Source organism: Otolemur garnettii, unplaced genomic scaffold (assembly GCF_000181295.1).
Source record: "Otolemur garnettii isolate 467f Iridium unplaced genomic scaffold, OtoGar3 scaffold00138, whole genome shotgun sequence".
NCBI classification, from domain to species: Eukaryota; Metazoa; Chordata; class Mammalia; order Primates; family Galagidae; genus Otolemur; species Otolemur garnettii.
In genome coordinates this window covers 3,384,437-3,397,129 of record NW_003852533.1, presented here as the reverse complement: position 1 = coordinate 3,397,129, position 12,693 = coordinate 3,384,437, and the positions used below count along the sequence as shown (strand labels likewise).

General features: G+C 41.7%; 1 protein-coding gene across 2 annotated transcripts in view; it reads right to left on the bottom strand.

Moving 5' to 3' along the window:
• The window catches only part of LOC100948237 (inner nuclear membrane protein Man1), a 54,130-nt gene that overhangs the window by 26,465 nt on the left and 14,972 nt on the right, over positions 1-12,693 (bottom strand). The window contains exons 2-3 of one of the 2 annotated variants that reach the window (XM_023518407.1): positions 10,170-10,236; positions 7,023-7,090 (exon numbers count right to left, since the gene is read on the bottom strand). In XM_023518407.1, the coding sequence (XP_023374175.1) occupies positions 7,023-7,090; positions 10,170-10,218 (117 nt within the window). In that variant the 5' untranslated portion in view covers positions 10,219-10,236. The remainder of the gene's footprint in view (positions 1-7,022; positions 7,091-10,169; positions 10,237-12,693) is intronic. The other variant, XM_023518408.1, reaches the window with a different exon arrangement.

Below are 12,693 nucleotides of genomic sequence, written 5' to 3'. Positions count from 1 at the left end.
AAAAAAAAAAAAAAAAGAACAAAATGTGCAATGTGGATGAGCTTGGAGGATATTATGTTAAGTGAAATAAGCCAGACACAGAAAGACTAATAGCATGTGTTCACACTCACAGGTGAAAGCTGAAACCTGACCCTGTGGTAGAGAGTAGAACAGTGGTTACCTAGAGGCTGGGGGAGCAGCCAGAGGTTGGGCAGAGACACAAAGCTGCAAGGAGGGAGCAGCAAGTCCCAGTGTGGCAAATACTGCAGGGTGACTCCAAGGAACAGCACTGTACTGAATATTTACAAATCGCTAAAGGACAGATTTCAAAGTTCCCAGCATAAAGAAATGATAAATATTTGAGGAGATGGATATGCTAATTACCCTGAATTGCTCATTACCAATTGTATACATCCATGAATTAAAATATCACACTATACTCTACAAATACATGCTATTATTATAAGTCAATTAAAAGAAAAAATGCCAGATTTCACATATACATATATGTATATATACACGTGTGTGTACACAGGTATACACACACATATATGCACATGTATATACATACACACACACACACATTTTAACCAGTCGTGAGCAGTTTCCAACTTACATGTCAGTGCTTCTAGTAATTTCTCTGCGGCTAGTCTCAGTGTCACTCATCTCTTACACCCTCTCTGCTGCCTGGCCTAGACTCTGACTTGTCCCAACCCTGGGCTGTGTCCCTTCTTTTTACTCTGTATAACCCCTGACCCACAGTTGGAATAAAACAAGATTAAAGAAAGAGTTTAGTAATTCTAGAGCAGGTGCCTGCCCTTCAGCCCCAGTTTCACCCCTGGTCAGGCTCTGCCAATCTGGTCCCCACGCTCTGTACCGTCTCACTGATCCTTAATGTTCAGCACCACTCTCCGTCCTACCCTATGCTCTCCTTCAATGCATGCAAATGTGGAATATTTTCAGTATATTTGATCTCGGCAAAAATAACTGAAGAAAGGAGCTGACTGTGCGTGTAGTGAATGTGTACATCTTCTGTTTGTCACTCATTATCCCCTAAACAATACAGAACTTCACATAACATTTCCAATCTACAAGATACTGCAGGCCCGGCGCCATGCCTGAGCTCACAGGTTCAAGACCAACCTGAGCCAGAGTGAGACCCCGTCTCTAAAACTACCTGGGTGTTGTGGCAGGTGGCTGGTAGTCCCAGCTACTTGGGAGGCTCAGGCAAGAGAATCGCTAGAGCCCAAGAGTTTGAGGTTGCTGTGAGCTATGACCCCACTGCACTCTATCCAGGGCAACAAAATGTCTCCAAAAAAATAAAAATAAAAAGATACTATAGGTAATGTAGAGGTGATTTATAGTAAACAGGAGGATACTGATAGCTATATGCAAATACCACACCATTTCTACACCACTTGAGTACGTAAGGGGCTTGGGCATCTGTGATCTTGGTATCCACAGGGGATCCTAGAATTAGGGACAACTGTGCTTAGTAAATTTTAAGAGTCTCAAAGTTGTTCTGAAAGGTAAATAGATCTGCCCTAGGAGTTTATGACCAACTACAAACATATCTGTGTCAGTACCTTTCAGAGATATAACTGGGTATTTTTTAAAAAGCAGGAAAAAAAGCACTGGATGGGGTTAGATTTTCCTACTGTTAGCAGTAAACACACATTCAGTCACCTCCAAGGAACCATTGGCCTGCTTTGGATTCCTGCATGCTAAGCCCTTCTTCCTAAAATATTTTATTCTATATTCTTTTTAGCCTCCTCAATCCAATCCCTTTTTTTGCCAGGACCCTACAATTCTCCCATCCCTTAACACTGAACCCTCTTGAGTTGAGATCTTTTCCTTAGCTATCCAATCTATTTGCTATCACACTATTCACAAATTTATCACTGTTTTTACCTAGGGCAAAGTTAAAAATAAAGACAGTGAAACTCAGAGACAAACCCTATGGTATGTTAGCAGAGGCCTCTAGAGTGGCGATTACTTAACTAGAAAACACAGGAAGAAATAAAATTTACAGGGAAGCTACTATAATCATCAAGCACTGAGCACTGGACTTTCAATGCTCACTTAACCCCCTGGACAACTCTGACAAGTATTAACAACAGTCCAACTTTCACAAACAGAAACAGGTTCAGAAAAGGGACTTAACCAAGATGCGACAGCTTCTAAGTGCCAGTGCTACAATCTAAATTCACATCTAATCTCCATCCTATCTCATTGGCTTAGCATCTTTTTGCTATCTACACATAAGTCATGAACTAAGTTAAAACCTCAGTCCAGGCTCGGCGCCTATAGCTCAACTGGCTAAGGCGCCAGCCACGTACACCTAAGGTGGCGGGTTCAAATCCCCAGCCCAGACCCGCCAAACAACAATGACGGCTGCAACCAAAAAATAGCCGGGCGTTGTGGCGGGCGCCTGTGGTCCCAGCTACTTGGGAGGCGGAGGCAGGAGACTCGCTGGAGCCCAGGAGTTGGAGGTTGCTGTGAGCTGTAATGCCACGGCACTCTGCCCAGGGGGACAGCTTGAGGCTCTGTCTCAAAAAAAAAAAAAAAAAAAAAAAAAAAACTTCAGTCCATATTTCTTTGTGGGCTCGGCGCCTGTGGCTCAAGCGGCTAAGGCACCAGCCACACACACCTGAGCTGGTGGTTCGAATCCAGCCCAGGGCCCACCAAACAATGGTGGCTGCAACCAAAAAACAGCCGGGCATTGTGGCGGGTGCCTGTAGTCTCAGCTACTTGGGAGGCAGAGGCAGGAGAATCGCTTGAGCCCAGGAGTTGAAGGTTGCTGTGAGCTCTGATGCCATAGCACTACCCAGGTCGACAGCTTGAGGCTCTGTCTCATAAAACATATTTCTCTTTGTTGATAAGCATATCCTAGGACTGTCACCAAAACCTTGCTGAAAGCATTACAATGTTATTGTATGGGTAAGTTGACCAGATTTTAACTTTTGTAAAATGAGACAACATGGCCGGGGGACAGGGCAGGGCAGGGCCTGACAACAATGCAAACTTTGATAAGCAGTTCTCCATAATCACTTCTCAACAATTATTTGTAATTATTACAATTTAACATTATAAAATTAACAAAAATAATATATAAAACTCATATTCTGGTGAAATAGCCACATGGCAGCCAAAAACCGTATATTCCCTTCCTGTTCTCCCGCCCATTAGTGCATTCTTTCCAAAAATCGGGACTTTCTTTAAAACCCCGTGGGACATGGGACAAATTGTTAAAAAGCGGGACATCTGGTCACCCTATGTAAGCGTTATTTTATGAAAGGGAGGAGTGACATTAGCAAGATGGCCACACCCTACATGGAGACAATGATTCAACAAAAATGCATGGACTAGGCGGCGTTGGTAGCTCAGTTGGTGGGGCGCCAGCCACATACATCGAGGTTGGTGGGTTTGAAACTGGTGTGGGGCCAGCTAAAGCAACAATGACAACTGCAACAAAAAAACTGCCAGGCGTTGTGGCAGGCACCTGTAGTCCCGGCTGCTTTGGAGGCTGAGGCAAGAGAATCACTTAAGCCCAAGAGTTTGAGGTTGCTGTGACCTGTGACACCACAGTACTCTACTGAGGCCAACAGTTTGACACTCTGTCTCAAAAAAAAAAAAAAAAAAAAAAAATCGCATGGACAAATTCCATCAGCAAAAAAATCCAGAAATCAGTTAGGGAGTTCCTACCCCCAGGCAAGCACAAAACCACCTGCATCCAAGTTTTTAGACAATTTCATGGCACTCACTTGACAGGTTCTCTTGCCACCTGACAGGGCAGTGTAACTGGGAGGAAGCTTTCCAGCTCCCACGTTTTCCCTGAGTAGGAAAAGAAAAGACTGAACATCCCATTGTCTGCCCGGGGTGGGAGTTGGGTGGGGGGATGCTTGCCTGAATCTATGGTACCTGCAGAAGGAAAAAGCTCCAGGTTAGGGGTCGACGTCTGCACTACCACACACTCACTCATCATGTCCCCCACATTGCTCAACATGAAGAAAGTAAAGGGAAAACCCAACTCCTATGTAATCAAATGATTTCTGACAAGGCTGTCAAGGCTGCATAACGGGAAAAGGGACTCTTTTCAAGAAAAGATGCTGGCTCGGCGCCCAGAGCAGTGGTTACAGCGCCAGCCACATACACCAAGGGTGGTGGGTTTGACCCCAGCTCAGGCCAGCTAAACAACGACAACTGCAACAAAAATTAGCCGGGCGTTATGGTGAGCGCCTGTAGTCCCAGCTACATGGGAGATTGAGGCAAGAGAATCGCTTAAGCCAAGAGTTTTGAGGTTGCTGTGAGCTGTGAGGCCACAGCACTCTACCCAGAGTGACATAGTGAGACTCAGTCTCAAAAAAAAAAAAGAAGAATGAAAGAAAAGGTGCTCTTTATCAAGGGCATCGCTTCAAGAAATGGCACCAGGAAAACTGGATTTCTACTCAAAAAAAAATGAAATTAGCACCTTATTGTACACCATACACAAAAATCAACTAAATAAATAAAGACTTAAATGTAAGGCTTGCAACTATAAAACTCTGATGAAAACATGAAAAGTGATGTTGGTATAGGCAATGATTTATTGGATATGACACATAAAGCAAAAATAGAGGCAAGTAGGACTTTATCAAATTAAAAACATACTATAAACATGTATAGGGTTGAAAAAAACAATGAACAGAGAAAGGAACCTACAGAATGGGAGAAAATATTTGCAAACCATGTATCTGACAGGGGTTAAAATACAAATACATGAGAAATTCCTACAACTCTAACAAAAGACTTGAACCTTACTTGTTCAAAGATGACACACAAATGGGCAAGAGACGGCACACACACACACACAGATGTGTGCGGTACATGAACAATATGGCAGCGCCTGTGGCTTAGTGGGTAGGGCGCGAGCCCCATATACCAAGGGTGGCAGGTTCAAACCCAGCCCTGGCCAGACTGCAACGACAACAACAAAAAATAGCCAGACACTGTGGCGGGCGCCTGTAGTCCCAGCTACTCAGGAGGCTGAGGCAAGTGAATCGCTAAGCCTAAGCCCAGAAGTTGGAGGTTGCTGTGAGCATTGTGACACCACAGCACTCTACCAAAGGTGATAAAGTGAGACTCTGTCTCTACAAAAAGAAAAAAAAAACGATTCTCAATACCATTAATCATTATGGAAAGGCAAATCAGAGGCCAGGCCAGTGCCTCATGCTTGTAATCCCAGCACTTTGGGAGGCCAAGCCAGGTGAGCTGCCTGAGCTAGGTTTGAGATCAGCCTGAGCCAGAAGCAAGACCCTGTCTTAAAAAATAGCCACGCATTGTGGTGGGCACCAGTAGTCTCAGCTGTCTGAAAGGCTGAGGCAAGAGAATCACTGAAGCCTAGGAGTTTGAGGTTACTATGAGCTGTGACGCCAGAGCACTCTACTGGGTGCTCAAATGAGACTGTGTCTCAAAAAAAAAGAAAGAGAAAGAAAGGCAAAGGCAAATCAACCCTACAGTGAAATATCACTTCAGGCTTTGCCCGTAGCTCAGTGGGTAGGACACCAGCCACATATACAGAGGCTGACAGGTTCAAACCCAGCCCAGGCCTGCTAAAACAACAATGACAACAACAAAATAACCAGGTGTTGTGGCGGGCACGTATAGTCCCAGTTACTCGGGAGACAAGTAGAATCAAGTAGATTCTCTTGAGACAAGAGAATCGCTTAAGCCCAAGAGTTTGAGGTTGCTGAGAGCTGTGACGCCACGGCACTCCCCCCAGGGCAACAGCTTGAGACTGTCTCAAACAAAAAAAGAAAAGAAAGGTATCACTTTGTACCTGCTAGGACAGCTACTATTTAGAGGTAAAGAAAACCCCACAAAATAACAAGTACTGAGGATGTGGAGAAACTGGACCCCCTGCATGCTGCTGGAGAGAAGGTAAAATGGTACAGCCAATACTGAACAGTGTGAAGATTTCTCAAAAAATGCAAAGTTGAACCACCGTATCATCCAGCAACCTCACCTCCAGCTTTTTGTCCAAAAGAACTGAAAACAGAATCACAAAGATACGTGCATTCTCATGTTCCCTGAAGCATTATTCAGAATAGCCAAGATGTGTAAACAACTTAAAAGCCCATCACCGGGTGACTGAAGAAAATATGCAAGTACACACAATGGACTATTAGCCTTAAAGGAAGGAGGGAGCACTGTCTTGGGACAATCTGGATGAATCAGGAAGCATTATGCTGAGTGACATGAAGTGTCTGTCAGCCAGACCGACAGAAGTGGAGAGTAAAGTGGTGGCTGCGGGGACTTGGGGGAGGCAGCAATGGAGCCCTGCTGTGCAGAGGAGATGAAGGAGCTCTAGAGATCTGCCTAGAGGGTGCACAGACGGTTAATACTATACTATGTTCTTTAACAATGTTATTTTTAATTGAGTAGATTTTTACTGTGATTTTTACCCCCATTTTCTAAAGGGGGAGGGACTTTAGAAAAGTCTACATGACTGATCTTGTTCACACTGAACTCACTCTGGTCAACTTCAAGACATCAACCTTTCCGCTTGTAAGACATTTTCATGTACGTGGTTTTCAAATTCTAAAAGGGTTTTCCCCCTTTTAGAAATCAGAATGACTTGTCCATCTTTAACCCCCTGGTACCTTTCCTTTCATCTAGGATTTTCTAAAGATTATTTACAGTACTTTAGGAAATTTAACTATAAGTTCTCTTAGTGTCCTAAAATAAAACTGATCTGGGACAGAAGATTTGAAAGAAACAGTTAGATGCTGACTAGTTTTCTTCCATGCTACTCATGAATTTCAATTTCCCTCTTATCAATTTTTTTGTACCTTTTCCAAATTAATATGTATTCTCACATAGACAATGTTCTAAAACAAGCTCAAACAAAGACTGCTGGAGCAATTTCACTTTCTCTTATCAGCTTGCATTATACCAAACAGCAGAACCAAGCTTTCAACAGTATAATTAAAGTAATCAAATCCATGGTATTTCTATAGACATTTTAAGAATACAGATATTGAAATTGTAATTTCACTGCTTACTTTTAAATATGCAGCTGCCTCTTGGACAGAAAGAGTTCTTTGACTAGAACTGCCACATTCATGATCTCCTGGAAAGATTAGCATATTATTAATTTTTTAATCAGTACCAAGTTAAACAAAAGAAAAATATGTAATTCAAAATGTTTTATAAATTATACATTATAGGTTATATTATAATTAGTAAGGAAAGAATATGTTATTTTTACTTTCTATAAGAAATTCCAATAACTAATACTACCCTTGCATAAACCATAACATTTTTTTTTTTGGAGACAGTCTCACTTTGTCACCCTTGGTAGAGTGCTGTGACATCATAGCTCACAGCAAGCTCAAACTCTTGGGCTCAAGCAATTCTCTTGCCTCAGCCTCCCAAGTAGCTGGGCCTACAGGTGCCTACCACAACCCCTGGCTATTTTTAGAGATGGGTTCTCACTCTGGCTCAGGCTGGTCTTGAACCTGTGAGCTCAGGTAATCCACTCGCCTCGGCCTCCCAGAGTGCTAGGGAAGGCAATGTATTTAAATGCATTTCAACCCAGACAAGTACAGACATATCTTCCTCTTATATTCCTAATTAAATTGTAAGCCAGGGTAGGAACTATATCATACGAATGATTATCCATTGACCTTGGCACACTGTGGGGGTGAGGGGTATATGCCCTATTCCTAAAGGGGAAAAATTCCTCAAATTCATTGCACTAAGTTACATGCCTACTCCTAAAGCTAATAAAGTAAGGGTTCAAGTAAGTTTGAATTTATTACTGAATTAAAAATCATGCATTTTCTGGCTCGGTGCCTATAGCTCAGCAGCTAGGGATCCAGCCACATCCACCGGGTCTGGTGGGTTTGAGCTCTGCCTGGGCCCACCAAACAACAATGGCAACTATAACTAAAAAATAGCCAGGCGTTGTGGCAGGCACCTGTAGTACCAGCTATCTGGGAGGCTGAGGCAAGAGAATCACTTAAGGCCAAGAGTTGGGGGTTGCTGTGAGCTGTGACGCCACAGCACTCTACCAAAGGCAATATAGTGAGACTCTGTCTCAAAAACAAAACAAAACAAAACATGCATTTTCAGAGCACAGTTAAACCTATCTTAAGAAAGGAGTGTGCATGTCTTAAAAATTTTTGTAACAGATAAACAGGGAATTAGGTAGAAGTCTCCGCCTATGATTTGTTGCTACGAACAGATGTGCTACATATAAATCTTTAGGAAAGCACATTTTCTTTTCTTTTAACTGTTGGTAGAAATCAAAGCCTTTTCTTTAGGCTCTAAGAGGTCATTATGGATACATTATCCTCATACCAGACTTCAAATGTCAGATTCTCCCTGTGTTGGTTCTTTCAAGTAGTTTAAAAAAAAAAATTTAACAAAGAAGTAAAATCCGTGGCAAAATTTTCTCAAATACTATGTTCTTATTTACCAGATTTATTCAAGTAGCCAGGTTTTAATGGCAGCAGTCATAAAAAAGGAAGAAGTACCTATTAGATGAACACGTTTTGAAATGCACCCACAGATTCAGATTTTTACAGATTTAGAGCAGAGGTCAGCAGACTGGAGCCCACAGGTCAAATCTGGCCTACTGATGCCTTTTATATATTAAGTTTATTTGGAACACAGTCAGAGTCATTCATTCTAAGTATAGCTGCTTTCTTGTTGTGACAGCAGAAGAGAGAGTCGTGACAGAGGCAGTCTAGCCTGTGAAAGCCTAAAATATTCACTATCTGACCTTTCACAGAAAAAAAAAAAGTGCTGATCCTTGCCCTAGCAAGAATCTGCGTCTTTAAAAGTACACCAGACTGTGCTGATGATTTAGCAGGCCAAGAGCTACAAGCCAGCATTAGAGATACCTACAGACCAGGGGTCCTCAACCTGTGGGTTGAGACTCACAGGAAGTGTATTAAGGGCCGCAGTATTAGGACCGTTGAGAACCACTGCTGTAGATGGTTGTGTTAGCAGCATCAGAACTCTTAGCTAGACTGTATATTAATACTAGACCTACTTCTGGGTGCTACGGCATACCAAATAAATGTCATTAGCTTGTATTACATGAGTATGATGCAAAGAAGCCCACCCCAAAAGTGTGTGTATATATATAAAAACATAAAAAACTGACCAGAATCAAGGATCCAAAGAAAAAACAAGAACAGGTGAAAGGACAGGAAACCATCAGGATCCACCATGGAAGGCCCCATTCACATGCCAGGTTTCCACCCACCACCTGGCACCACACAAGAAACTGCTACATACACAAGTTAGAAAACCAGTATTTTTCTTTTCTTGTAACTGCTTATAAGAAGATAATCGAAAGTCTTTTCTTAAGATTATGTATACAATAAGAATAATTTTAAAAAGTTAATAGTTAATAGATAAGCTCCTAATGTAGCTTATAATATGGTAAATTTGATATTAATTCATCTAAAACATGTTCTCTTATTCTAATTGTAGACATGTTAAATTATAGATCTGAGAGCTCTCAAAGAGCAAAATATGAGGAAAATGCATTGAATCAGGAAAGACATTTCCAGGAGAATATACAGTAGAACCTGTGTAAGGCTACACGCAAGGGTCTGTGACAAACTGGTCCACATAGAGGTGGTCAACATAAGGAACGAGGCCTGCTGTACTATTTGCACATGTGGTGCAGGTCTGGTCTCTGACAGCTGGGTCAACATAAGGAGGTGGTCAGTGTAGGGAGGTATTTCAGCTTTAGAGGCTATGGAGTTTCTACCGTATTTACTTTATCCAAAGGAATGACACCTAAATAACTATCAAAAGGAAAATCTGCATTTACACTCAATCCAAGATTTTACTGAATAGATAACTCATTGCTTATCCAACTCAATTGATATTTTAGCTTTCAGAAGTTGTGTTACTATTAATGCAATAAAGAAATATGACTTAAAATTACACTGCATAGTACAATACATACACACACACATATCTAACACAGGCAGCAAACAGGAACAAGTCCTGGACCATGTATATCTACTAAAAACAAAACAGTTTATAGATAATAAAAAGTTCTAAAGGAAAATATTCTACAAATATAACACCAAACTTGAGAAAAACTATTTCTACTGATACAACATGCTACCTATGCGCATCAATTTTTCCAAACGATTTTAGATAATAAATGTCAATGCAATTACCTGCAAGCTGTGCCAATCGATCATGGAGCTTGTACAATGTGCTCATCATAAGATTTTTTTCACTTTCCTAAAATTAGAAGAAATTATTACAAAATATCCAATTCTAAGGAAAATATGTGGCAAATAATTGTTATTCAAAACAAAAAAAAACAGTAAATGAATTTAAAATAATAGAAGCTACATAATCTGAAAGACAAAAGTTCATCTTTAAATAATGGCCACAATATTTTAAGGAACATTAATCTAAGAATTTAAATGATCACTCTAAATATTTTACTTTCTTGAGAATGATCAAAACGTTGGCCCTACAGTTTGTACAAAAAAAGGTCTCAGGAAACAATAAACACTCCCTCACCACAAAAGCTGTGCTCCCAGCCCTTGTCTATACAATGCATGCCGATCCTATACAGTGTTCTAAGGACATTGGTTTTTTCATTAAGACTGCCACTCGTGGTTTTTTTTCTGTGTATATGTGTGTTTATTGAGAATCTTGTTCTGTGTTGGCTAGTGTGCCATGGCCTTAGCCTAACTTACAGCAACCTCAAACTCTGGGCTCAAGTGATCCTCCTGCCTCAGCCTCCTGGGTAGCTGGAACTATAGGCACATACCACCAAACCTGATTAAATTTTCTATTTGTGGCTGGCCACTCGTAGCTCAGTGGTTAGGACACGGGTCACATACACCGAGGCAGGCGGGTTTGAACTCAGCCCAGGCCTGCTAAACCACAATGACAACGTCAACAAAAATACAGCTGGGTGTTGTGGCAGGTGCCTGTAGTCCCAGCTACTTGTGAGACTGAGGCAAGAGAATCACTTAAGTCCAAGAGTTAGAGGTTGTTATGAGCTGTGACGCTATGGCACTCTACCAAAGGCAACACAATAAGACTCTCTTTTAAAAAAAAAGCTTTTTGTGTTTGTTCCATTTTTAGTAGAGATGGGATCTTGCTTTATTAAGGTTGGTCTTGTACCCTTGATCTCAAGTGAGCCTCCCATCTCACCGTCCCAGAGTGCTGAGTTTACAGGTGTGAGCCACCACACCCACATTTCACACACATTTGGTTTTACTCTAACTGAACCACATAAAACTAAGAGAACGAGTATTGACACAGACTGAACCTCATCCTTTCCTAGGACCCCAAGGTAGCCATGTAGGAACTTCACTAAAGTAAAACAAATACTCAATGAATATCTAGTAGTAGGAGTTAAGAAGAATTCCCCCAGCAACGTGAGAGACCCAGTGAACAAGATGGTTCCTGTTCTAAAGGGCAAAAAAGGTACCGTTACATGACATATGCAAAGTATGACGTAGATACGGAAGAGGGAAGGAAGGGTAGACACATTTATAAAACAGAATATCTAAGTTAGATTCCAAAGTAAAAAAGAATACATCAGCACTTGAGGCAGAAGGAACAGCCTGAGAAGGCTCCATGACGGCACTCGCTATACTTCTTACATAACCACAGTCTACTTTGACTCAACAAACTACGTACTGGAAAAAGTTTGGAATTAATTGCCCAAGATCCCTGGATATGAAGACAAAGAATTTGGCTTCATTCTGAAAACTTAGAAGAAAGAAAGGAAAACAGACCTGTCTTTCAGAATGTCCAGGATGGCCTGGAGGCAGAAATAACTGGAGAGTCCAGAGAGGAGACTACGGCAGACAGCATGCGCTCCCTGCCCAGTAGTCTAACGCAGTAAGCCTCTCAACTTAAGAGCAACTACAATTAAGTGTGACCAACAAGGGTGATGAAAAAGGGTAGGTTGGAGAAGGGGAGACAGCTTATTATTCCATCTGGAATTAATTCAAGATTCAGCAGGGGTCTATATATTCATTATGTCTTCTCTTCCTGGAGTGTCTAACAAAACAGGATTGCTGGGTGAATACAACTATGGAGCAAATTCAGGCAGGATATAAAAGGCTAAAATATTAACATTCTTATATCTAACGGCATTCAACCTCATCCGTTTATTTTCATGGTATATGTTCAGAGACAGAAGAAAAGAAATTTGCACACTATAGGTGGCATGCTTCCATCAACGTTGCTTTAATCAGTGACACTAAGAGGCAAACACATCAGAGCCCCCAACATCCTACCACCAGAGCCCCTAGCTTTACATCAGATGGTTGACTGAGTTATTTATTCCTTTAGTTCATTAATTGCTTTCCAACACTTTTGCTTTGAGGGAGGGCTCAACTTTATTGCACTCAAATTCTGAATCAAGACAGTCTTTAACTTTCGCATAAGATTAAAAATCCAAACTCCAGGGCGGTGCCCATAGCTCGTGGTAGGACACTGGCCACATATACAGGCTGGCGGTTCGAACCCAGCCTGGGCCTGCTAAACAATGACAACCGCAACAAAAAAATAGCCAGACATTGTGGGAAGTGCCTGTAGTCCTAGCTACTTGGGAGGCTAAGGCAAGAGAATCACGTAAGCGCAAGAGCCTGAGATTGCTGTGAGCTGTGACCCTACGGTACTCTACCCAGGGCAACAGCTCGAGACTCTGTCTCAAAAAAAAAAAAA